Source organism: Saccopteryx bilineata, chromosome 2 (assembly GCF_036850765.1).
Source record: "Saccopteryx bilineata isolate mSacBil1 chromosome 2, mSacBil1_pri_phased_curated, whole genome shotgun sequence".
Lineage (NCBI taxonomy): Eukaryota > Metazoa > Chordata > Mammalia > Chiroptera > Emballonuridae > Saccopteryx > Saccopteryx bilineata.
The window spans coordinates 265,112,508-265,138,936 of NC_089491.1; the positions used below are offsets into that span (position 1 = coordinate 265,112,508).

The following is a 26,429-nucleotide window of genomic DNA, read 5'->3' on the forward strand; positions in this document are numbered from 1 at the left end:
GACCAGGGGGCAAGCCAAGCCAGCGACCCTTTGCTCAAGCCAGCAACATTGGGCTTCAAACCAGAGACCATGGGGTCCTGTTTATGATCCCACACTCAAGCCAACCACCTCGGGGTTTCAAACGTAGATCCTCTGCATCCCAGGCTGACGCTCAATCCACTGTGCCACCACCTTGTCAGGCTTGTCTTCTTTTTTAAATATCATTTTGTCTTAATAATCATAGTTACTCACAAAAATATCTGTTCTTCCTAATGCTAAAGTTCCTAAGACTGATATATTTCCCATCATTCTATTATATCCAAAGAGAGTGAGCAGGAAAAGTGCTTACAGCTTTACCAAAGACAGGGCTTGGGGCATTTCAGCTCTGGAAGAGACCAGAAATTGGTCCCATCTCTGCTTCTGCCGAAGACTGCAGGTGCAGGCTGCCAGCTGCAGCTGAGCAGGCAGTTTGAAGCAGGTAGTGTAGAACTGGTGCTCTGTTCAGAGATTCCACCGTAGGACACATGAAAGGGTCCACCGACATCCAAAAAGCAGTTATCCATCTACATTTTTAGAAACCAGCTCAATGGCTCCTATCCCAAGTCCTTACTTCATAGATGATAAGAAAGTGATCTGGAAAATTAGAGATCCATTTTCTCCAAAGGCTCTCCCGTTGCTTATTAGCTAAAGTAGGCTTCACAAGAACCAATTACTATCTACATTCTAAACAGTTCCTAGAACTGTTATACTCACATCTTTCCAAAGGAAAGCAACTCCTCAGCCAATGACTACTCTTCCAACTCTATTGCCAAGGGAGGAACCCACAGTTACCCAGCAGGAGAAAGGGTCCTAGCAAATAAGAGTGTTTTTACCTCTAAAATTTTCTCTGTGTGTATAAGAGCACACAAAAACCAACTCCCAGGGAAACGCTGAAGGAAAAAGGTGAAAATGTTCGGTGTAATTTTAACATGAGGGATTTGGGGAAAGGACCTGGCTTAGAATCTGAAAGCACTGGCCACTTGGTATGTTTAACTTGGAGAAATTACTGAATCATCTTCTGTGACTAAGAGAGTCTGCTGCTGTCTCTGAACACCGGTGATAACAGTATGCTGTCTCCAGGGCTGTTATGAGGTTTAAATGAGATAATACAAGTGAAGGGCACAGCTGGAACTGGCATATTATTAACCAGTTGCCTTTCTTCGCACATCATTTTGCACTGATAACTCACATATACAGATAATATCACTAGGCAGTGCTGAGCTCTGCGTTTCCCAGAATTCAGTCTTGGGTTGATTATATTAATAAGTCAGCCTTAAGTTTGAGAGTATTAGTTGTACTCTTCTGATTATTGTGAAGACTGATCCAACGCCTCCTAGGAAGGGTTTAGTGTCCAACATATACAAAGTGCTCAACAAAAGGTATGTACTAACATCAAAGGCAAGCCCCATTCACCCTGGTAACCAAACCAACAGGAAGGTCAGAAGATTGACCCGAATCTGCTATCCTCTCCCTTTTAGCCACATCCTTTGCCGCTAGCTCTTGCATCCCCTAGCTCACACGAGGGCCTACACCTCGGGACTTGACTCTTCTAGAACAACTATGGAAGGTCCCACTAGCTCAAGGACCCAGCTTGAAGGTTAAGGTGGTTAAAAAAGAGAAAACTAGTCAGACCAGCAGTTACCCAAGGGAGAAGTAACTCAAAGGAAGCTGATAATGCTATTTCTTGATTTAGAGGCTGGTTCCATGGATGCATTCGCTTTGAGAAAACAGATTCTATAATAAAGAGCTATTCATTTTTCTGTATGAATACTTTTACAATAATATTTTTAAATATGACCACCCCTTCCATTATTCAAAGCATAAAAGCAACCCTTCCCAATGGGTGTGTGCCATAACTGGGTTGCAAGCACAACAGGTCAGTTACCTGGGGTAGCAAGCAGCCTCCTCAGTTTGCTCCACAGGAGCTATAGTAACAGAATGGTTTTATGGTAAGATCTGGAAATACTGCTCCAGAGAACCATTCAAACAATGCTCCCTTCAATCACAGAAGTTTACCTCAAGGCTCTTCCTGTGTTACATGCTGCTGAGTTTGCCAGACTCCTGGTGACCTTACGAATGAGTCATGTCCACAATGAGTCAAGGTCCTCAGCAGACCTTCTCAGCTCCTGCAGACTCATGACTGTCTTTTTCCACGGAGTCAGTCCATCTCATATTTGGTCTTCTATTTTCCCCAGCACCACTGTCTTTTTCAAAGAAGTCTGCCATCTCAGGATGCACCGGAAGTAGGATAGCTTCAATTTTGTCATTTTTGCCTCTAGCGATGGTTCAGGCTTAATTTGCTCTCAGACCCACTTCTTCATCTTTCTGGCAGCCCAGGTATCTGTAGAGCTCTCCTCCAACACTGTACTCCTAATGAATCCATTTTTCTCCCAACAGCCTTCTTCACTGTCCAACTTCTGCACCCATATGCAGTAACTGGGAATACAAGGTTTCCTTCCTAAGATTAGTTTTATTTACTCAATTCATAACCAGATGCTTTTATCCTTTCCAACAAGGACAGAATACACTTCAGTTAAGGGAAGGGTCAACACCCCTGGACTGCTCTTTATAAAACTGAGAGTTAGTCTTTGACATCAATCTTTATTTTACTCTTTATAACAAGCAAGTGGCTAATATCCCTCCCTCCTTCCCAACTTCCTTCCCTATAATAACTGGAGGAAAATCTAAAATAAATTTCAATCATTTATCAAGTCAATGGATGTAACACACACTACGTGCTGGTTTGCTCTTCAAAAGTTTATTGTTATTTCTTTAAAAAAAAAACCTACTACTTTTTTAAATTTTACATTCACCTTTCAGAACATTTAATGGTACCAGTTAACGATGGTATTGTATAAAAAACCCACCAGCTGCTTGAAATGGCTGCAAATTTTTATTTTCTTTACCATATTCTGGTATAAAGTGGTTTGAACTCTTTGGAAAAATTGGCATAACATTAATTACTGAGATTTCAAATTCCCAGATTAGAAACAAGGTTTTTAAATCAGGAGGAAATTTAGTAAAAATTCAAGGCTAAAAGGATATATTAATAGAAAAACAAAAAACAACAATATTGTAAAAAATAGGATTTTCCCCTAAATTGAGTAAAAAAAAATGCAACCAACCCTCCCCCATATTTCTCTTAGAAAAGCCACCCAATCCTGAACACAGGGTTTCTCATACAAATACAAGTAGCCCAATCTGCAGATCAGCCTCTAGGATCCCACATTGGCTCCAGTTAGAAGCTTTTTAAGAATTGAAGTTACATTAGGTAGTTAGACATCCATAAATATTGGTATTTGAACAAATAAAAATATCCTGGCTTTGGTAAGGCTACAGTAATAGGGAAACTGTTCAAGAAGACACTGGCTTAGGGAAAGAGGGAATTGGGGAAATACACAAAACCCCCAAGAGGAGGTAAAATAAATATCAGGACACATGGATAGCAAACACTGTGTACCTGAGGCAGACGCCTCGAGCGAAACACACTTACGAAAGGTTCATCAGGATCATACACATAAAGGTTCTTCACCAGAATCATACACGTACAGGTTCTTAATCAGAATTGTCACACCAGCCTTTAACAAAGTATCACTTGCAAGAAAGAGTTTGAATTTGGGAATTTATGTCCTGGGCCCTAATGAAAGACTTTTTGGAATAAGAATGGCATCTGGGGCTCTGGCCAGTTGGCTCAGTGGTGGAGCGATGGCCTGGCATGTGGAAGTTCCAGTTAGATTCCTAGCCAGGGCACACAGGAGAAGCGCCTATCTGCTTCTCCACCCTTCTCCCTCTCCTTTCTCTCTCTCTCTTCCCTTCCTGCAGCCAAGGCTCCATTGGAGCAAAGTTGGCCCAGGTGCTGAGGGCGGCTCCATGGCCTCTGCCTCAGGCACTAGAATGGCTCTGGCCACAACGGAGCAACACCCTGATGGGCAGAGCATTGCCCACTAGTGGGCATGCAGGGTGGACCCCAGTTGGGCGCATGTAGGAGTCTGTCTGCCTCCCCACCTCTAACTTTGGAAAAATACAAAAAAAAAAAAAAAAAAGAAAAGAAAGAAAGAATGGCATCTGGGCTAAAAGCCCTCTCTTACTGGAGGAATCACAAAACCTGCTGCCCCCTCTAGTTCATCTTGCCCATTACAAAAGCTCTTCTATCTCCTAACAAGGGGGCTCTTCCAGCTCTGGTCACTACAGGGACCTAAGTGGTTAAAATAATGATTTTTCATCTTTGGAACAACTAAATAAAAAATTAATAAATCATCTGAGATCAGGAATATAATTTACTGTGCTGCGTCTCACACCAATGGCACATTTTCCTCCATTTTCACTAGATCATGATTTTAAGAGTTGAGAGGACACTGAGGCAGAAGGCAGTGATGGGGCCACGGCCATACCTAACTGTGGCCTCAAACACCCTCAAATTTACAGACAAGAAAAGGCCAAAATGCCTAGACCCTGGTCTTCAAATGAAGTTACTTCACAAAAGCACTAAAGGAACCAAAAGACAAGGCAAGGAAGAAAGTCAATTGCTGCTTCAATCCCAAACCCCCAATGGTTATCAATATAATCCTTTCCCCTAAAAAACAAGCTTTGGTGCACTGTTAGGAAGACAAGTTAAGACAATTATTGAAAAAAAACTTCCATGGCAACACATACTAAATAATTTCCATCACAAGGCATTAGATAACAGCCAATAGCTACTGATATTATGAGATGCTACACACACCATAATGACAATTCAGGCAAGAGAGAGCTCCCAAACAGCAAGGGATGCCAAGAAGAAGCAAAAGGTGAGGTCTGTTTACTGTGGACTTTGTTCACTGCAGTCAACATCCTAGTAAAGGGGGTCTGGGGGCAGAGAAAAATCACAAAATGCCCAGGCAACTTTTAGTAAACAGCATCATTTATCCTGTTTTTAAATGAGATTCTGACACCAGAAGAAGAAATGAAAGAAAAAATAGATTATAAATTAATACAAAAATGTATCTGTACAGACTTCACTCTGAACCAGTAAGTTTGGTCTCTGTTGAAGCCAGGACTTTGGAGAAGGTGATTTGCTTGTCATCAGAGCCCCATGACTCACTCTGGGGTGTATACATCAAGAGACGACACCAAGGGAATCACTTGGGACCAAAGGAATTACTTACAAAGATTTCCTAGGATATACAACGTCTAGTGATTGCCTATAGAGATGCTAAGACTTGCTCGAACCCTCAAAACTTCATAAATATCTTAAGGTGACAACTGGAATATTAAAAACCCCATTACCCAAAGAACCATTCTCTAGCTGTAAGAACAGGGGAGTGGGAGCGCAGGGGAGGCTACTTCATCAGGATTCATCGGGAAGGGTGTAGGTTCAGTGGCAGCCACAGTGGAGCCTTCTGTCTTCGAGCTGGGCCGGACCTCCTAGATCTCCTGGAGGCTGCGAGTGCCAACAACAAGATTCTGTGGGTTTGGAATGGCCCACGTGCAATAACGGTACTGGTGACAAGAGTGCAATCTGAATTAGATCACAGGTTATCGCACCATCAATCTCACCTCCCACCTTCAACAGATTATCCAGGTAACCAGACTACAGCAGAACCACTGCACCTACTGGAGGCAGGGGAAGTAAATTACAAATGAAAGCATCTGAAATGTTCTAGCTCAAGCTAGAATAACTTTGTGCGAATAAACCACTTGCATTAAATAACATTGAAAATATAGTACCTTCAGCACATTATGAATATAAAACGCCCCCTCCCCCGGCCCCAATTACTGCAGAGCACGTAGTCCCCCAGGCAAATTCTTCTGTCGTTCAGCCAGTGGAGTGCATGGCACGCGCCAGATTTTTCACAAGGCATTTATTTCTCCGAGAGGGCCGAGAGCCAGGAGAATTCATTTCCTTTGGCTAGGACCTCTGCTCCACACTTCTAGGGAAACAGCGAATTGAACTTGACAAGGGAAGCAGGTACGTGATTCACTAATCAGATTCAAAATCGTAAAACGCACTGCAGAGCATACCCCTTCCTGCTCCTCTTCATGGTAGAAAGACCTAAAGATAGTTCATAAAATGTTCCTTCAAACTCAAAGGAAGCGTTGGGAAAAAAAATAAAAGCACAAAACCAAAAAATAAACAAATAAGTAAATCAAACTCCCAACACTCCTGAAAGTAAAATCGTCTCGTGACCAGCGGCCGGAAGTAGTCGAGGCATAAAGAATGGAACAAGGACGGAAGTGACTGGCCACAAAAGCGCCTTGCAGAATCCACAATAGTGTTCTCCATTTTCCAAGGCCAAGGGCAATTCCCAGGTTAAAAACTTTCTATTAAGAAGAAAACAAAACAAAACCAAAAACCACTCCAGAAAAAGGATCAAGGGAAGTAGAGCACTGTGGCAAGTCAAGCCGCTGACCTCCGGCGGATCACGAAGAGCCCACGCTGAAGCTGGCCCAAGTAAATCCGCATCTTGGTGCTGTCGCTTGTCTTTCTCACCCAGATCTGCAGAGGCAAGGAGGGAACAGGATCAGAGGCTGAAACTGAGGAGTAAACCTTCCAGAGCAGGGGTCGGGAACCTTTTTGGCTGAGAGAGCCATGAACGCCACACATTTTAAAATGTAATTCCTTGAAAGCCATACAATGACCTGTGTACGTTTACATTATCCAACAAAAATTTGGTGTTGTCCCAGAGGACAGCTGTGATTGGCTCCAGCCACTGCAACCATGAACATGAGCAGTAGGAAATGAATGGATTGTAATACATAAGAATATTTTATATTTTTAACATTATTTTTTTTATTAAAGATTTGTCTGCGAGCCAGATGCAGCCATCAAGAGCCACATCTGGCTTGCAAGCCACAGGTTCCCAACCCCTGTTCCAGAGCATGAAGACATTTGCATAAACTAAGTGTGGGCAGAAAACCAGCTCCCTCTGCCTGTCAGCTTGCAAAGCCTTCGAAAGCACCTCCTTGGCCTCTAGGGTCCTTCTAAAGGCACGCCTCTAACACGGACAGCAGGCATTGGCCATGAACTCCTTTCTCCCAGCCATCTCACTTACGCCTTGGATGAAGAAATGAAAAGCACAACGATACTGGGTTCCATTTTGGCCTTATCATAGGGATTCTTTTTTATTTGGTTAAACTATATAGCATTACCAACATTCAAGATACATATATTCATGAATATAAACTTTCAATCAAATTACAGAATATTTTCCTTACTTCAAAGGACTTCTATATTATAGCCCTTCAACATTCTGGTTTCCTGGCAATTAAGCCTAATGGTTGTGACAGGATAAAAGAGGAAATAATAACAAAAAAGATGCCCATGAGTGAGCTACAGCCCAATTAGGATCACGCAAAGGCTGAATTAGCTTAAGCCAGTCCTTCCCTACTGACCATAGCGTTCTCCCAGAGGGTATCACGTGTGGTAGAACAGAGAATGAACTCTCATGGCAGGGGGACAGCCAGGGCAGCCAGTGCACTCACCGATGGGCAAGCGCTGCCACACCTGAGCGGGGGCTACTGTGTGCCAGACCTCATGCTGATCACACGGAGCCTCCTCATCCTCAGAACTCCCCCATGAAGGAAGTGCATCACCCCCCTTTTATAGAAAAGCAAAGCCGAGTCGCATGCCCAGTGTGAACCCTGGCTCCTGACTTCAAAGCCCTCGGTCTTCTCCACTAAACCAGCCCGACTCTTCTCATAGGTTCCTTCATGTGTTTAACATGCAATTAGATGAAGCCCAGAGCATAATTTTCTTAAAAATCTGCAGCACATATACATAAGTATAAGTTTACAGATATTATCTTCTCCCTCCCCCACTCAGTTTTCAGATTTTAAAAAAAAGCTTGTTCTCAGTTTCATCTCAATGCCCTCATTGTGATTATTTAGCAATAGAGAGGCTTTAGAGTCAAACACACTGGTTTAGAAATAAAGTTAAAGCCCTCACATGAAGCTGAACCTCTCAAAGACCTTATATTACCATTTTCAACTAAAAACTGACACCAAGGAGAGCTGACCTGGGAAGTCACCAACACACTCAGATGCACCCAGCAAGTCTGCCCAGAGTAAAGTCATGCAAAGGCCAAGCAGCTCCAGTGTCACCTAGGATGTAATCTGAAAAACGAGCTAGAATACTTCCAAGAAGTGAGAGATGTTTTTCCTGTCAGCAGAGGTGCAGGCTTCTGATGCACTGAGGCATATCCCTCCCAGGAGCCATGTCTCAGTGTCTCTGTTTCCTTGTCAGACCTCATTGACACTCTATTATGTCAAAGGGAGAGAACTTTCAAAAGAGAGACAAAAAAAAAATCTAACTTGCACTTCTATTTTCCTGAAAATCCTGAGGTGCCAGAGAGGAGACCAGTGCACCAGATCTGAAGTCAGGTTTAGGTGCTAGGAGGCCAAGCATGCTCCGAGCAGCAGCCCACACACCCAGGTGCAAACACTATTGTGAAATCACAATAGCTCCTGCTGAGGAGCAGCAAGTGGCTCTCTTAGATCCAGTGTTCTGGTTTTGACTTGGCTTGAGGTGATACACAGATCCTGAGCCCAGGGAAGAATGACACTCATTTATCTGGAAGGCTCTCTCTAACTTCTAAGTAAACAATCATTTTGCAAACTAGTCACATTTAAGGGCATTTTGGATTCAGGAAGTTGGGAGAATAGAAGAAGCTTAAGTTATTTCATAATCCTGTTTCATTAGATTTACTGTGCCCTGGCACAAATAAGTCACAGAGGGTAGAGACACAAAAATCAATTTCGTTGCAGACATTTGTGGACTGATAAAAGATCAAGCCAATCCACCTATTAAAGTTTTAAACTTTAACTATAACAAAACAGGTCACACACTGCTGACATCCTCCTAATGAAGGGCCAGTGGGAGAACTCACAGGCCAGTCTTACCATCCTTGAGCACAGCCTCCTGAGCTGACTTCACAACCAGTCGCCATCCCACAGCAGTGACTGGAGGAGACCAACACCTAATGGCACGATGGGAATGACAGCAGGCAAGTAGTGTGGGTGAGGTCAGGTCAGCACCCAGTTATTGAGCACTTACTGAATGCCAAACCCTGTGCCAGGTGCCTCATGGCATCCTCACAGCAAGAAACAAATCTATTAGTACACATGGAAGTTCTAGAGAAGTAACAGAACAAAGATGATAAAGATGAAGTACGCTCCCCAGGCAGGTCCCATTCTCAAAAGCCGCAGCATTTGAAAGTGCAGACATCACGGACTTGCCTTTTGTTCTTCCTTGTTGTCTAGCTAGTGGTTCCCAGCGGCTACGTATAGGAAGCTCAGATACCACAGGAATACACAACCCCACATCTATTGCAGTCAAGCAAAGTAAGGGATTGCCAATGTGCAATTTTGGCCTGAAAGCGCTGGCTCTGGACTCGAACCATATACAACACACACAATTCCACTGTTTTCTTTTTCTTTTTTTTTTAATTTTTATTTATTCTTTTTTTTTTTTTTTAGAGAGAGGAGAGAGAGAGAGAGAGAGACAGAGAAAGACAGAGAGGAGAGAAAGACGGGGGGAGGAGCTGGAAGCATCAACTCCCATATGTGCCTTGACCAGGCAAGCCCAGGGTTTCAAACCGGCGACCTCAGCATTTCCAGGTCGATGCTTTATCCACTGCGCCACCACAGGTCAGGCTCCACTGTTTTCTTAATGGCCCTCACACTGCGGGTTTGGTGCCTTTTGCCTTCCTAAAGAGCAATGAAGTCAGTCCTTACCTCATTGGCTCCAACAGAGCTGATCACACAGCTCAGTTTCTGGTTGTCCTTTGACTCCAAATAGATGGCTTGGCTCTTGTGGTACCTGCCAAAAACAAGACACAGGTTTATTTTTTTTAACTACTTTATCAAAGTATGACTGAAATGTAAAAAGCTGTATCTATTTAATATATACAATGCTATGAGTTTGGGGATAAGAATATACCTGTGAAACCATACCAACATCAAAGCCATAGACATACTGAGATGGGCAAAAGGTTTACAGTTGTGAGTACATGAAACAGCGTAGTCTTTTATTATTTATTACTATTAACCTGCTTTTGCCCACCCCTGTCTATATCACCTCCCCAAGTTTCCTCCTGCCCTCTTTATTATGATTGTTTTGTGTGTGTGGGGGGGGGGTATGATAAGAACACTCAACACAAGATCTATCCTCTTAAAAAAATTTAGGGATACTATAGTATTGCTAAAGGCATAGCTTTTTTAGGAAGAAAGGAAGAAAGAAAAAAACACAACAAAAATGTAATTAAAGGAGTCTTAATTGATATTTGAGGAAGAGTCCAGATTTCAGGTTTAATTTAAACATTTCCAATTGTGGATTAAATTAGATAATCTTCTAAATCTAAAATTTATACTCCTTGGTCCCTCTACAAAAGAAAGGGGAGGGCAAGAAAAGGGCTAGCAAATTAACTGTATATTTACTATTTGATTTGGACTCTATGACTCAGTTCAAAAAGAAAATTACAATTTTTCAAATAAATCTTTTCACCCCAAAAACACTGAAGAAGGCTGGGCAGAGAAAATGAATAGATGGGCTTAAACAATGGTTGTGCTATTTATTTTCTATTTGTCCAAATGAGTCATCAACAAGAAGGAAGGCCAAATCCAGCCCTTACTTTGGTCACTCATTCCACAAATCCTCACTAATCACGTACTATGTACCACTGACTGTGCTGGAGGCAGACAGTGAACAAGGCCACGAGGTCCCTGCCCTCACAGGCCCCCAATACAATAGCAGTGAAGGAGATGAAATAACCACAGCTGGCGAGCAGTAACTAGGTGATGTTCTGAGTACTGTGACACCCAAGAGTATCTAACATGGCCTGGTCAGTCAGGAGAGCTGCTCTGAATGAAGCCAACACAACAGATACTCCCCTTTCAGCCCCTATATCTATTCTCTTGACCTATATAGTGCAGGACCATCATCAACTTCTACAAGTTCAGGGACAAGGCTGAGGATGAAAGTGAGGAAGCCAGGGAAAAAGCCCAAATGGGGCAGTAACAGCTGCAACAGGAGGAAGGAGCAGCTGCTGGGTTAGAGGAGCCGGAGACCCGCTGAGCCGCTGCTGGCAGCCCCGGCCTGGGCCAGCCCCTACCTAGTCAAGAGCATAACCTTTGGTTCATGCTGGCTACACAGATCTGACTTAACAGACCCACGAATTCAAGTAAATTTCGTCGAAACCAAAACGCATCTCCCAGCAAAGCACGGCATCTTATCGTTATTTCTGTGGGAGAAGAAGGCAGGCTGTGTTGCTGATACAATGAAATGATCTACTCCCCAGACATTACAGTAAAGGATGTACTTCACTCCCACAATAAGCTTTTTCCAATCTAGGTTCTAAGCACTCGTTAGCCAGCTATGTTAGAGGCTGAAAACTCAGGTTTCCAAGTCAATTTACTTCCAGAAAACACTGTTAAAAGAAATCGAATCATAAATGCAATTAGAACAGTGAGATTGGTTTAGATCCAGCTTCCAAGTGGCTTTTGGCCAGAGATTAGCTGGTAAACTGGGTTAGGGGACCGTCATTATGCTAAATATGTAATACCACAAGGTTTGGGTTATACAGTGCGTGAGGAACGTCTGAATTAGTTCACAGCAAAACTCAAACTTGAGTTTTCCTCCAAGTGTCCTCTGTAAATGGTTAAAACAGAAACATAGAGGGGATAACATTCAGTTATGCTACAGGGATTATGATTTATTAAAGAGATTAAAAAACACAAAACAGGCAACTAGCCTCAAGTAATTCTGATATTACTTTCAAAACACTTGAATAAAGGAAGGTCATAAATGTGGTGCAGAAGTATGTCACTCATAGAAACATGCCCAATATACTGCTAAACACAGAAAAAACACTATGTCCATTATGTTCCTGTGTTTGTAACAAAACAAATGCATGCTACACATGTATCATACACATAGGAAAAACTGGGTAAATTTATATATTAAAATACATATTAAAATTCTACAAAAATATAAAATGTAAATTAAGAATGGTATTCCTGGCCCTGGCCAGGCTGCTCAGTGGATATAGTGCCAAGCTGGCATGCCAGAGGTTGTAGGTTCAACTCCTGGTCAGACCATGTAGGAAAAGCAATCAATGAATACACACTAAAGAGACCAACTAAGTGAAACAATGAGTTGATGCTTCTCTCTCTCTGGTCCTCTTTTTCAAATCAATGGGGAAATTCTTTTTAAATGGTATTTCTTTTATTGCATAGCTTTCTTTTTTCTAAAATAAACAGGTATTACTTATATTGAAAAGTAAACAGTAAGGCCCTGGCTGGTTGGCTCAGTGGTAGAGCATCAGCCCAGCATGTGGATGCTCTGGGTTCGATTCCCGGGCAGGGCACTCAGGGGAAGCACCCATCTGCTTCTCCACCCCTCCCCCTCTTGCTTCTCTCACTCTCCCTCTCTTCTGTCTCTTCTCTTCCCCTCCTGCAGCCAAGGCTCCATAGCTCCATTGGCCCCGGGCGCTGAGGCTGGCTCCATGGCCTCCACCTCAGGTACTAAAAAATAGCTCTGGTTGCAACTGAGCAAGGGCCCTAGATGAGCTGAGCATCACCCCCCTAGTGGGCCTGCCGGGTAGATCCTGGTGGGGACGCATGCGGGAGTCTGTCTCTGCCTCCCCTCCTCTCACCAAATGTAAGAAAAAAAGAGTAAACAGTAATTTCTTTTTTTTTTTTTTTCTCTGAAGTTGGAAACTGGGAGGCAGTCAGACTCCCACATGTGCCCGACCGGGATCCACCCGGCATGCCCACCAGGGGGTGATGCTCTGCCCATCTGGGGCGTTGCTCTGTTGCATCCAGAGCCATTCTAGCGCCTGAGGCAGAGGCCACAGAGCCATCCTCAGTGCCCAGGCCAACTCTGCTCCAATGGAGCCCTGGCTGCGGGAGGAGAAGAGAGAGACAGAGAGGAAGAGGAGGAGGAAGGGTGGAAAAGCAGATGGGCACTTCTCCTGTGTGCCCTGGCCGGGAATCGAACCCGAGACTCCTGCACGCCAGGCCGACGCTCTACCACTGAGCCAACCGGCCAGGGCCAATTTCTTAATTCTGATACTGGACAATCCCTAAATAAGAAAGATGGGGTAAAAAGAAAATGTAATGTCACAAACTTACTCATTGGGTGTTAAAACTAATAGTTAACTCTGGGAGACTATGCAAACAGTTCTCATGAGATGTGTTGCATCTTTCTTCAGATGTGCTCAGAGTCCAAACCCCAATACATTTGACTGGCTTAAAGTAAACATCAGGAATAAATAATGCAATCCAGTCTATTATCCCTAAGAAGTGGTCTGGTAAGCATCTGACCACTTTCCCAATGTGCCTGCTCTGGGATCACCAAATGGTGGTGACTTCAATGTCCACTACCGGTCACTATTTGCTCCACTGGAGAGCTGGCCAGCGTGTTTCCCAAAGCAGCCCACTTCCAACCCAGCTGATTCCCATCTCTTCCTGAAGCAGAGTCTCCGGGACCCCCAGGAGATACTCATGCTCTGCACAATGATCTTAGGAAACCATTATCCCTAGATAGCAAATCTATTAAATATCTGAACTGTCTTGAAAAACTTAAGTTGCCTCAGTGCTCAGAACAGATGTTTCAAGACAAAAACAAAAAGTATATGACAACCTTCAAATACAAATTCACTTTCCAATTTCTAAAGACTAATAAAGAGCAGGAAAAAAATCAAACCATACTTAGACATAAAAAATGTTACAAAGCAACATCAATAGAATGAAGTTAGTAAAAATGTACATTATCACTTTTTTGCCCACTAATCCATTTTACAAGCTACAACTCATCTCTGCTGAAAAATACTTAGATAGCCTCAGAGGACAAGCCCCAAATGTCAAGCTAACTTTATTACTTTATTACTAATGGAACTTCTGACCTGGGAATCCCTACAATTAAGTTCTTAAAGCTTTGCCTGTACTATTAAACCCAATGAACTAGAGTCACCACTATTATCATGAAAGAAAGCAATTTCTTTAGAAGCTGGGTCAAAAAGTGGAGCAGGGATGGGGTAGAATTAATTTAATTTCATATCCTACCGGGAATCCTGATATTAGTATTTCACTTCAAAGGAAAAGACTGTCACAGCTCTAGTACATCAAGAAGTCCCAATTCTAGTTGTAAATATTCACTGTTTTGAATCAACAGTCTTTCGTGTCAGTCGAAGGCTGGAAGGTTCAAGCAACTCAAGCACGTGGGTGACTTCATTTGAGTCACATCAGCATCCCCGGATTCAATGTGAGGAGAGAATGAAAGGTGCCAGCAGCATCAGTTAGTTATTTTTAAATATCTGCTACTTCCACAGTACCTTCTAAGAAGGGTCATTAGTCCAAATCAGAATGTGAGGAAAACTTACAGGAGGATATAAAATGGCAGTATAAGACGAAGGCAGAGGGAAGATGCTTATCTTTCAAAATGAAATGTCACTTGATAACTGTTCTTGCCAAGATGGGACGCCTGAACCACACACATTTTGCTGAAGTCATCTGAAACTCAGTAAAACATGTGTTGCCAAAAATACTGTTTCGCCAAAATACTTCACACTGCTGGAAAGAACACAGTGATGCAGCTGACCTCTCGGCCACTGGCCACGAGTTCTGGGAAAGAAGGAGAAATGACAGCCTCCAACTGACAAGGACACAAAGGCAGACACCAGAGCCTGGTGAGACAGGAGGCTGGTTCTGCACTGGTACACACGGCAGCCAGGCTTCCAGTGCGAGAGGGAGGAACCTGACTTTCAACAAATGTGTCACAAACTGAATGCCAAGGCCAAAGAGAAACACGGAATACAGAAAAAAACAAGTGTCAATACTTAACAATGTAACAAAAGCAGCTTTACATTCACTGATGAAGCAAAATGCTCTCAAAAACCTTATTTTAAAAATGTCTGGCACCACTGTGAGAAAGACAGTGTAAGTCATTCAAAATGCTTAGGAAGTCTAACAAGCAAACCTGACCACTCTGTTTGAATCACGAAACACCAGTCGCTGTGGACCCTTTCTTTAGAAAAAAGAATTAAAAAAAATTTTTATTTTACAGCATCTTCACCCTGAAGACATTTTATAAAGTCGAAGGATTAAGCTTTAGAAAGAAGAGCCAAAGCAACACAATTACAAAATGAACATTATTTGAAATATCACATGGCTTTAGGACTCACAGCTCCATAAATATGTTAGCGATCGATCTCATCATTTTTAAAGACATTTCTTATGTGTGGGCTTGATCTTTAAAGGTAATTTGGTTTTCATTATTTGAAACATTCTTCATTTTCCTCTGCTCCCAGTGTGTTGAGCTGGGAGGGCCTGCCATCTAGTGGTGACACGTTCTGATAAGCAACATGTACTAAGATGCAAGACTGACAAAGTATAACCAAGTGAGAGGGCGGAAGGCACTGCGGTCAGGCTATCAGGTAGCGCAAGCCTCCACCATCCACTGGGTAGCTAACCCACTGTAACCTAAAAGGGGAAAATGATTTATTTCAGTTATGACCAGATCACTAGGCATTTTTGCCAATTTCAGGAGTACAATATTATAAGGTAACAAAATGTTGGGGTTTCTTCTCTAAGAAAGCTCAACAAAATTCAAATAAGCCACTACTCAAAATTTGGAACCTTTGGTTAAATAAATATATTTTAACTCAAAAGGTCACTATATAGCCATTACAAGTATTAGCGAGGACATAGAAAATCATTCTGCGTATAACCAAGTAGAAAGGTAAAAGAATGCAAATATATGTCCACCATGACTTACAAAGCTGAGGAAGAGCATGCCACTTATGGACAATGAATAAAGGAATATATCAGAATTAAAAGAACTATAAAAACATGGCAGGATCAGGGTGACTTACCGTATTTTTTGCTCCATAAGACACCCCCCCCCAAAAAAAAAAAAACTGGAGAAGAAAAGGCCCATGTGTCTTACGGAGCAAAAAATATGGTATTTTATTAAATATTTTAACACACCATTTGGTTCAGAATATTTTTTTTCTTATTTTCCTCGTTAAAACCCTACGCATGTCTTATGGTCAGGTATGTCTTATGCAGCGAAAAATACCTAGCAGAATGCCTAGTTACAGAGCAGACAGTAAATGTTTGCTGAATGAATAAATGTATAAGCTTTTAAGATTCTTTCATATTATTCTGCCATTTCCTACAGGGATACTGGTGTTCTGAAGGTTTTCAACCCATCTTTAATCTAAATTAGTAATGTTTTAGGATATAATTCTGTCAAGTCTGTGTCCTGGAACACCCATCCAGCAGGTGTTCTGCCCCAGCAGAAAGCTCCCTCACCTGACTGATTACATCTTAGAGATTTACAGAACACATTAGCATATCAGAGGACACACAGAGGGCTACAATAGAGAAATCCTGAATGAACATGGTCATCCCCCAAAATCGTCTGACCACAAAATCCCTTTTCCACAAAACTATTAATTTTAGCACACAGGGACAGAGTTAAGAGAAGACAGAGGACGAGTTAAACCGTTGGCCCCAGTCTATAGGGGCCAAACAGAAAATTAAGCCTGCAAATTCTGGTTCAGTAGCAGCGGCATGGAGAGTTAAAGGGGAGCCTCTATCAGAAGAACGCGTTTTGGAACAACACTGCCTTCAGAGATCTAACAAGCAGCATCAACCAAATGATTCCTGATACACATGTAAATGTTACTCCACCTTGAAAAGTAATCAGTGGCCATGCTCTGAATAAACTATAGAGCCAGCCCTCTTTCCAAGTGGTTCTTTTGAGACCCTTACAAGTAATCTGTGTTTCTCTACAACATACCATCTTTTATCATAGTACAATTTGCCATCTTCTATCCGGGCTTCAAATCTCTGGGCTGGAGACTCAGCAGGTGTGGCCGGCAAGTGTTCGGGAGAGGATGGGGACACTGGAGGAACCAAAGAAATATTTCAATGACTAAGCATATAACAAACGCAAGTCCACCAGCTAACATGCTTTAACTGAAATGCTATTACTTAAAACCATGTCAACACAATTTTAAAAAAAGAAATGCTATTAAAAGGTGCTAATAATCATAATCCTCAAGTCCTTGCAGTTGTAATAAACAGGAACCCAATAAAAACTTTGTGTAAGACATCTAACCACCCTCAAAGCAAACCTTCGACACAAGCAAGGAGACAACCTCACTGAATGGAGGAGAAATTGAGGCTCAGGCAAGCTAAGAGATTTGCCCTAGGCCACTTTGAATAGAACTAAAATCCCAGCCACCATCAGATGCCCAAAAGGGCAAGATTTAGGTAAATCTCTTTAAACTTATAAAAAATGAAATAATTCCTTAGGAATACAAGGCCAAGCAGGCTACTGGGTATGCATAGAATTGCGCTAATAGAGTGCTAGTAACAAGGTGGGTTCTAATGATCTAAATTCACACGCTTACTCAAATAACCCCATTCCCATCATGCCCTCAGGAGGAAATCATTAAAGAAAGAATTATTTTGTTTTCTTTCCGAAGACTCTGGTGAGTGGAGGGATGTGTGAGTAATCAAAGTGCTTAAGACAATAAAAAGCACCTTGTCAGTTCAGAATTCTATCTAACAGCCTAGCAGGCTCTCAGGTGCCACTCTGGAAGGGACAGCTGTGAACACTGGGCCGGCCTCTTCCATGAGCTGGAACTGGGAGCCGCCTGTTAGTCTCTGACCCAAGCCTGGCTATGAAAAGCCACGGTGACAGCAGTGCCTAGCACTTAACTTCAGGAAGAGAGGAATAGTGAAAAATCCTTCTGGTTTCATTTTCAGAAATGGGTATGGATTTAAATCTCATGGCTAATGCCACACAGAAAGGAAACTTGTCCCAGCCAATCAATCAAATGTCTCTTTTACAATAAATCCTAGGGAAAAGACAAAAATAAACTTAACATAGCCAGGTTAAAAAAATCAGGGTTGGGTACACATAAGGTTCCTTTCAGCATTCATGATGACTACTCTTAGGCAAATGATGAGCATTTTATTTTTGAAAATTCCATCAGGTATTCGCATGCTTCTCCAAAAACACAATAAAAAGATTGCACATAAATGTCAATAATATCGTGCACTTACCTGGTCTCTTGGGTGACTTAAGCTGTAGAAAGAACAACAAAAAATCTTAGAGAAAATCATTTCAGATGCAACTTACGATGTCAAAGGTATTAAAATGATTTAATAAGTACTACGTGAACAAAGTAGAGCAGAAACCACATCAAGCCTAAGCTTTCAAATAAATAAAAAAATCAAACCATACCTTATTTAACGTTCTCAGATCCTCCATGATCTGTTCATCTGTTAACAAATAGTTCAGCTGGGGTGTTGAGAGTTAAAGAAACCTGTCTGAAAGGCACTATTTCCAAGCAAAACAGAATTCAACACAATGGTGCTAGTATTTTAGAATTTTCAAAGTGATTATGTTACGTGGTAGTTTTATAGTAATAGTTTGTCTCTCTGAAGTTTTTGACACCCCCTCATCTTACAAACGTCAATGATGCGAAGGTGATGAGCTTCAACAGGTAACTATGTATAAGAACAGTGAGCACAGGCCACGGTAAAGAGCTTCATCTGAATTTATGAAGTGCTTTTGTTCTACAGATCCATTTTGTGCAAATGACTATTAGTTCTCAAGAGAACAGAAATAATACTTTCCTATACATCCTCTTCCTATTCCCAGTTTTATGAGTAAAGGAGCTTCTTTATGTCTGACTGAAATCTCATTTGCTTTAACAGTTTGTAATCCAGGGATATATACACAACTGAGGTGGAAAAGGCAGATAGCACTTTCCTCATTTGACAGGTAAAAAAAAATTAAGGTACACGAAATTTTCAGTTGCCCTGAATCTCCAAGTGGGGGCAGGCTGAACTTCCAACACAAAGCACCTTTACAAATAACTGCTCTTTATAAATCCTTCCCACTAAAAGCAGTAGCACATGAGGACTCCAGTAACAAAATGGCCAACCCCTGCTTTCCAATCAAGGATGACTATTTTCTTTAGGACAACAGCTATGTGTATTCTGTCAAGTAGATAGGCAATGGATTCAATGGTCTTAAGGGAAAAAAAAGTGATCAAGGCTTGATGCAAATGGATATCAGGAGCAGGTTTTCTCCTCTTGTCTGGAATGGGGACAGGATCATTTGGTCGTCTCCGCAACTTTCTGGTCATGATGGGTTTCACTTCCATAGAATCTGTGGCAGGAATGGAATGGGTCAATCTATCCAACCCCCACTGAAATGAGAACCTCTATAATGTAAGAATGCTTGCCACACAACCACCCAATCAGAATCCTTTTACGGGAGACATCTGGTCTGCATATGGTCCAAGCCAGATGCTCAAAAGAGGGTTCCATGCTCAAAAGATTCAGACCAACCAACTGAAGTGCACATCCACTCAGAAGTGCAACCCAGGCTGCAGTCTACCATTTTAACTGTTTGAGGCATCTCTCCAGTACCCGAAAAACCAGGAATGTTCCTCCTCTTTTCTCAAATTTAAAGAGACCACAGAGTCATAGGCACTTGGGATTGGAAGGAACCTTTGGGTCATCTCAGTCGACTAATTCATGCTGTTTCCACGGAGGGCAGGTGGACTGAAGCCCACTGGTATAAAAGGCTCTGTTAAAGGCCAGTGGCTGCCTGACCTGTGGTGGCGCAGTGGGATAAAGCGTTGACCTGGAACACTGAGGTCGCCGGTTCGAAACCTTGGGCTTGCCTGGTCAAGGCACATATGGGAGTTGATGCTTCCTGCTCCTCCCCCTTCTCTCTCTGTCTCTCTCTCTCACTCCTCTCTCTCTAAAAAATCAATAAAATTAAAAAAAATATTAAAAAAAAAAAAAAAGCTTATGTTGGGCAGATAAAATATATTAAAGGCCAGTGGCCTCAGTGCCAATAATTTTATATGAGATCTTTATTTACAAAAAGGAACTCTTTCTTACTTTATTTAATAACCTTTTGTAGCTACTTGACTGTCAAGAATGATACAATGAAGGCTAATAATAAAGATCTCTTTTCTTTCTCCTTGACTTCTCTCCACAGTTTGACACTGGCTGCTGACTCCTGTTACCTTAAACTTTCTCCTCCCCCAGCCACTGCCACACAAATCCCTCCTTCTCTCCTGATTTGCCTCCTTGGGGTCCTTTTTGCTGGCCTGCCCCTCAAAAACTGGTGATCTTTGGGATCCTGTCAGTCTCAGCCTGCATCCCAGTGAATCTCAGATCATCTATCTGCTCCAGCTCCACCCACCTTTCTGACTGGCTACCTATAGTCTACGATGCCACACACTCTCCAGGCTCTGAACTGATTCACTTCTTCTTGTTTCACCCACATCCAAGGCTGCCTCCTCTCCTGCAGTGCAGGGGCATCACATCTATCCATACTTCCAAGCCAGAACAAAATGTGTCATCTGCAACTTGTCTTCCTGCCTCAGGCATCAAATCCATAAGACAATGGCAGTTCTGCCTTTTAACTACCTCTCAGCTCCAACCCCTTATCATATCCTCACCTCCTCAAAGTGATCTCCCTAAGACACAAATCAGATCATTTTGCCTCACTCAGATATTTCAATGGCTCGCCTCTCTAAACAAAATAAAGGCCAAGCCTCATTTCTGGTCTTCCTCACTTTTTTTTTTTAGCAAAGTAGTTTTTAGAATTCTTTCTTTCTTTCTCTTTCTTTCTTTCTTTCTTTCTTTATTTTTTACAGAGACAAAGCGAGAGTCAAAGAGAGGGATAGATAGGAACAGACAGACAGAAACGCGGAGATGAGAAGCATCAATCATCAGTTTTTCGCCGCAGCACCTTAGTTGTTCATTGATTGCTTTCTCATATGTGCCTTGACCGTGGGGCTACAGCAGACTGAGTAACCCCTTGCTCAAGCCAGCAACCTTGGGTCCAAGCTAGCGAGCTTTGCTCAAGCCAGATGAGCCTGCGCTCAAGCTGGCAACCTCGGGGTCCTGAACCTGGGTCCTCCGCATCCCAGTCCAACGCTCCATCCACTGCGCCACTGCCTGGTCAGGCCGGTCTTCCTCACTTTTTTATTTTCACGCACCCTTCGTGTGAACTTTTAGCTATTTTGCTATCCAAAGGCACCATAGCTTTTATGCCTTTAAGACTCTGCACATACTGTCCTCTCTGCCTAGCCTCCTTTCTTCTGCCCAGTAAACTCCTAAACAACATTCCTTGAGAGAACATCCCTTGAGAGCCAGCTTCACAATCCCTTTCTGTAACCACTTATCAGGCGTCCCCAAACTGCGGCCCCCTGAGGCCATTTATCCGCCCTCTCCCCCCCCACCCTGCCTGCACTTCCAGAAGGGGCACCTCTTTCATTGGTGGTCAGTGAGAGAAGCACTGTATGTGGCAGCCTTCCAACTGTCTGAGGGACAGTGAACTGGTCCCCTGTGTAAAAAGTTTGGGGACTCCTGACAGTAACCAGAGCATTTGTACAAATCTCCACTGCCAAGCACCCCAAAGTATGCAACGTTTCTCACAGCAGATGCTTGAGTTGCACCCCAGCATGGAATCTGCCCCCACCCCAGCCTGAGGTTAACTCGAGATTATGCACACTATCAACATCCTTGCAGAATTCAAATGTAGCCCTTCCACTACGGTAAACTGTGGGATATACATGTATATAATAAACGTGCACAAAGTCAAGTGACGTTTCTGCATGCTGCTCTTAAAAACAGAAATAGGCAATACTGATTTTTTCACCCAAGAAGAAATGGGGGAAAGTTTTAAGAACCACAAACCTAATGAATATTCATAAAAGCATACTTTGAAGTGGGGGTAGAATGACAAACAAACACACACCTTTGGAGAAAAGTGGGGGTGGGGGCTTCTACCCTAAAAGAAATCTCTTCCCCTATGCCAATATGCCACTCTTTTCCAGTGTGACTTAGTGGCTGGTGGTTCTGAATCCCAGCTGCAGTATGTGACCTCAGGTAGGCTACATAAATACTCTGTCTCAAGTTTTCTCGTGTATGAAATGGAAATATCAATGAAACTGCCCTCAGGGGTTGTGAGGATTAAGTGAGATGACACGTGCAAAGTGCAAAACCCTCAGAACAATGCCTGCCACAATGAGAGTTCAAGCAATGCTGTCTTCCTTACTGTATTTTCAGCCAGGAGAAAACTATACAAAGATCTTTTTAAAAAGTCAAGGCACAAACAGCTGAAATAAAAGTTAAAGACTTGGGCCTGACCTGTGGTGGCACAGTGAGTAAAAGCATCGACCTGGAACGCTGAGGTTGCCGGTTTGAAACCCCAGGCTTGCCTGGTCAAGGCACATATGGGAGTTGATGCTTCCTGCTCCTCCCTCTGTTCTTTCTATCTCTTTGCTCTCTGTGTCTCTTTCTCTCTCTGTGTCTCCTCTCTAAAAAATGAATAAATAAAATGTAAAAAATAAATAATAAAAAAAAGTTAAAGACTTGAAGGTAACTAATGTCAACTGTGAGGCTCTGCAACATTCACACTCAATTTGGAAAATGTTCTCAAGGGAACTCACCCAACCCTAAAGAGCACCAGAGAAAAAGCATCCAGCTTGTGAACATAATGGCATGTTCCGTCTACCAAAGACAGAGGCCAAGTGTGCCCTACCCTTCGGCTGCCAGGTGGGGGGGGGGGGGGGGGGAGTAGGCAATACATGATGACAGTAAGCAAAGTAAAAGCATAGCTGAAGATCTAGTAATAACCCAGTCAAATTGTGGCCAATAAAATAAAAAAATAATTGCATTACTCACAAATCTGAAGACATAATTGAATTATTCTTATGAAATAGTGAAAATCAATTATTTTATTAGCCTATTCACAACAATAACCTAATCAAATCAATCTGAAAGACTACTTCAGCAGAAGGAAGGTGTTCGGAAGAAGTCTCTAAAACTTATTAGTATGCCCCTACCACCACCCAAGAGATGACAGAGCAGGGAGTGGCCCTGGCCAATGGTCCAGGTGGACGATGTGATCCAGGGTTAGATGAACATAGAAGTATCACAGCCTCAAAGCTATGATAACATGATCTACTTAACGCACTCTGCTCCAATCCCAGATTTGTCTAGTTGACTTCTAAATAGATTTTTCAGAGGGATAGGACATCCTGACCACCTGGGTCTGAGTCTGTGGCAAGTGCTTATTACTCACCGGAAGCAATGCAGTCTCCTGTAGAACTAGTAAGAGTCCCATAGGGGCTCAGTCTGGGTTCTCTGATAAAAATCAATCCTGCAGAGCTGACACTCAGACCTTGGAAAGCACCAACCCTGGAGAAGGCACCTGAGAAGGAAATTAGTCTTCCTCTCAGACATGGTGCAGCAAGCACAAAGCACCTCTAAACTGGCTCAACTCAGAAAACCTTCCAGATCCAGGTGACTCCTCACAGGCTTGCTTCAGTGAGGATGCCATTTGCAGAACCTAACTGAACGTCAAACAAACCAATGGCACAAAACAATGAACAAGCAACAAAACTAGGTACCCAGCTCCTCTCCAAACCATCTCCTTTAATCGTGCAAAACCTACCGTATTTCCCCATGTATAAGACACACCTTAATATTGGGGCCTAAAATTTGAGAAAAAAAAAAGGTATTACATAAAGTTATTGAACTCAAGTTTTAGTCATCATAAAATTAATACAACTCCTCATCCCTGTCAAAATTCCCATCCATTAGCTTGTCCTCATCTGTGTCTGATGACAAATCAGTCTTCAACAATGAGTGCAAAAACAAGCACGAAAAAGCAGGAACTGCAAGCAAAAAAATCTACAACCACTGTATAAGACACACCCAGTTTTTACCCAAAATTTTTTAGAAAAAGGTGCGTCTTATATATGAGGAAATATGGTAATGCTTTCCTCACCAGAAAGAAGAGCTGATGGCCAAACCTGACCCAGAGAGGCATTCCCCAGGCATTCCCCCTGCAGCAGCGGGTCTGCTAGCTAAGAGAAGGGAGCACAGGTTGATCTGCACTACATGGTCATTACAGCCGTGTTCCTATGGAGAGACATTCCTGATAACATGAATTACCCACAGTTAACATAAAATCACCATTCACTGGCTGGCCTTTTGTTCTGCATTTCCCCAGGCCTGCTCATTCACTCCAGCAACTCACCTGCCTACAATGTCCCCTACAGTAAGGCTTCACTTCAACATACTTTAACTATTAAACTCATACCTGTCTAGCTAGCTGTTGAAAAAAATTAGTTGTAGTACCCCAAAGGAACATCCCTAAGAAAAAATATGGAAGTAGAAAAAAAGCTATCACAGAATAGACACTATAGAACAGTGGTAGTCAACCTGGTCCCTACTGTCCACTAGTGGGCGTTCCAGCTTTCATGGTGGGCAGTAGCGGAGCAACCAAAGTATAAATAAAAAGATAGATTTAACTATAGTAAGTTTGTTTTATAAAGATTTATTCTGCCAAACTTAGCAAAAATCCGACATAAAGTACTTGGTAAGTAATTATAATTATATGCTTTAACTTGCTGTAACTCTGCTTTATAAATTTTATAAAGTAAAGTTATTTCCCTACTTTATAAATCACCATTACTGTGGAATCGGTGGGTGGTTAGAAAACTTTACTAACAGAGATACAAAAGTAGGTGGTAGGTATAAAAAGGTTGACTACCCCTGCTGTAGGAGATTGAAAATTACCCTATATGAGGGTCAGTATGGCATGGGATTAGAATAGAGGCCCAGAGCAATCCCCAGCACACCATTCCCCTCTCCAATGGCTGGCAGGCTCACCAACATCCTAAATCAACGCTGCAGTGAGGATCACAAACAGGTGCCTTAAAAGGTGTGATGTAGGGTGGGGCCTCCACAATCAAGGCCAGGTCTTTGGAGGCCACACCAGGGTCAGAACAAAGGAACTGATCTCCATTAGGTCAAAGTTGCCCAAGATTCAGGGATGACATTTAAAGAGTGAATCAATCGAGCCCTCCTCTGAACCCTCCACCACGTCAAACATCCTGGATTCCACAATGCAGCATCAGTAAAGAACATCCGGAACAAGCCCACTCCACCCAAAATCCAGGTCACCTCTTCCATTCTCTCTCCCCAAATACTTGTGTGGGACTTCCTCTGAACTTGACCTCCAAGGTTCCCCACTCACTGGCATCAATTAGAGACTGGGTGAAACTTACCACTCCTACACCAATGCAACCACAGACATCTTAAAGGTGTTAGAATCGGTAAAAAGAAGCCTGTCAAATTTTTACCTTCATCTGGGAGCCCTGGCTCTCCCCTCCCCCTCCTCCCTCGCCCCTTGACACTGCCATATATTGGAGAAGATATGGACTGTCATTCTTGTAACTATCACAACACAAGCTCCTTGAGGACACAGACCTTAGCTTTTAGCCTCGTTATGTGTCACTTAGTAGCATGTGAATCCATGATGTAGGCAGGGAGTCCACATAATATGGTAGTTAAGAAACCAGGCTTAGAGTCAGACAAATTCTGACTTAACCGCCATCTCACTGGTGGCACTTTGAGTAAACAGCTCTCTCTCTCTCTCTCTTTTTTTTTTACAGATACAAAGAGAGAGAGACAGACAGGAACGGAGAGAGATGAGAGGCATCAATAATTAGTTTTTCGTTGTGACACCTTAGTTGTTCATTGATTGCTTTCTCATATGTGTGTTGACTACAGGCCTTCAGCAGACCGAGTAACCCCTTGTTCGAGCCAGCGACCTTGGGTCCAAGCTGGTGAGCTTTTGCTCAAACCAGATGAGCCCACGCTTAAGCTGGCGACATGGGGTCTCGAACCTGGGTCTTCCGCATCCCAGTCCAATGCTCTATCCATTGCACCACTGCTTGGTCAGGCAAACAGCTCTTTCTCTTAAGCCTGCTTTGCCAAGTCAAGTGACCAAGAGCTGCAGGAACTGAATCAGGTTACAACTCCCCAATCTCTAAGTGCTTCCACTATGCACCAGCCACTCTTCAAAGCACCTTACAGGCATTATCTCATGTAATCCTTCCCCCAACCCTCCATGGCAGGTTCTGCCACCTTATCAAGTAAGAAAACCCACCGCAAAAGTTCATGACAGGGCCAGGGTTCATCCACGTCTGTCCGACTGTAGAGGCAGCTCCACTATTTTTATACCTGGCTTAATGTTAGTACTTGAGCTCTTATTTTGTTAAATGTTAAAACAGAGCTCTTATTTTGATTTATAATTTACTCAGGGCTCCAGCTATGAACCCAGTATCTTCTGAAGGCAAATAACAGGCTTTTTACTGAAGTCATGAGTAGCTTCAACAGGGGCCAGAAGGTTGGAGGATGCCCCTGGTGGGACAAGAACTTACAAAAGAAAATGAAATGGCAGTTAGCTGTAGGAAGGAGAAAAGGCAGATACCCTGAAGATAGGAAGACTGGTGGTGGCTCAGTGGAAGCAGTGTCAGCCTGGGACACTAAGGACCCTGATTTGAAACCCTGAGGTCGCCAGCTTGAGCAAG

At 42.8% G+C, this 26,429-nt stretch overlaps 1 protein-coding gene across 1 annotated transcript in view; it reads right to left on the reverse strand.

Moving 5' to 3' along the window:
* Positions 1-2,760: 2,760 nt before the first annotated feature.
* Positions 2,761-26,429, reverse strand: part of SUDS3 (SDS3 homolog, SIN3A corepressor complex component) — a 39,675-nt gene continuing 16,006 nt past the window's right edge. Inside the window, exons 7-12 of the mRNA XM_066260468.1 lie at positions 19,091-19,186; positions 18,254-18,315; positions 18,073-18,094; positions 16,799-16,904; positions 9,730-9,814; positions 2,761-6,493 (exon numbers count right to left, since the gene is read on the reverse strand). Coding sequence (XP_066116565.1) covers positions 6,395-6,493; positions 9,730-9,814; positions 16,799-16,904; positions 18,073-18,094; positions 18,254-18,315; positions 19,091-19,186 — 470 coding nt within the window. The 3' untranslated portion in view covers positions 2,761-6,394. The remainder of the gene's footprint in view (positions 6,494-9,729; positions 9,815-16,798; positions 16,905-18,072; positions 18,095-18,253; positions 18,316-19,090; positions 19,187-26,429) is intronic.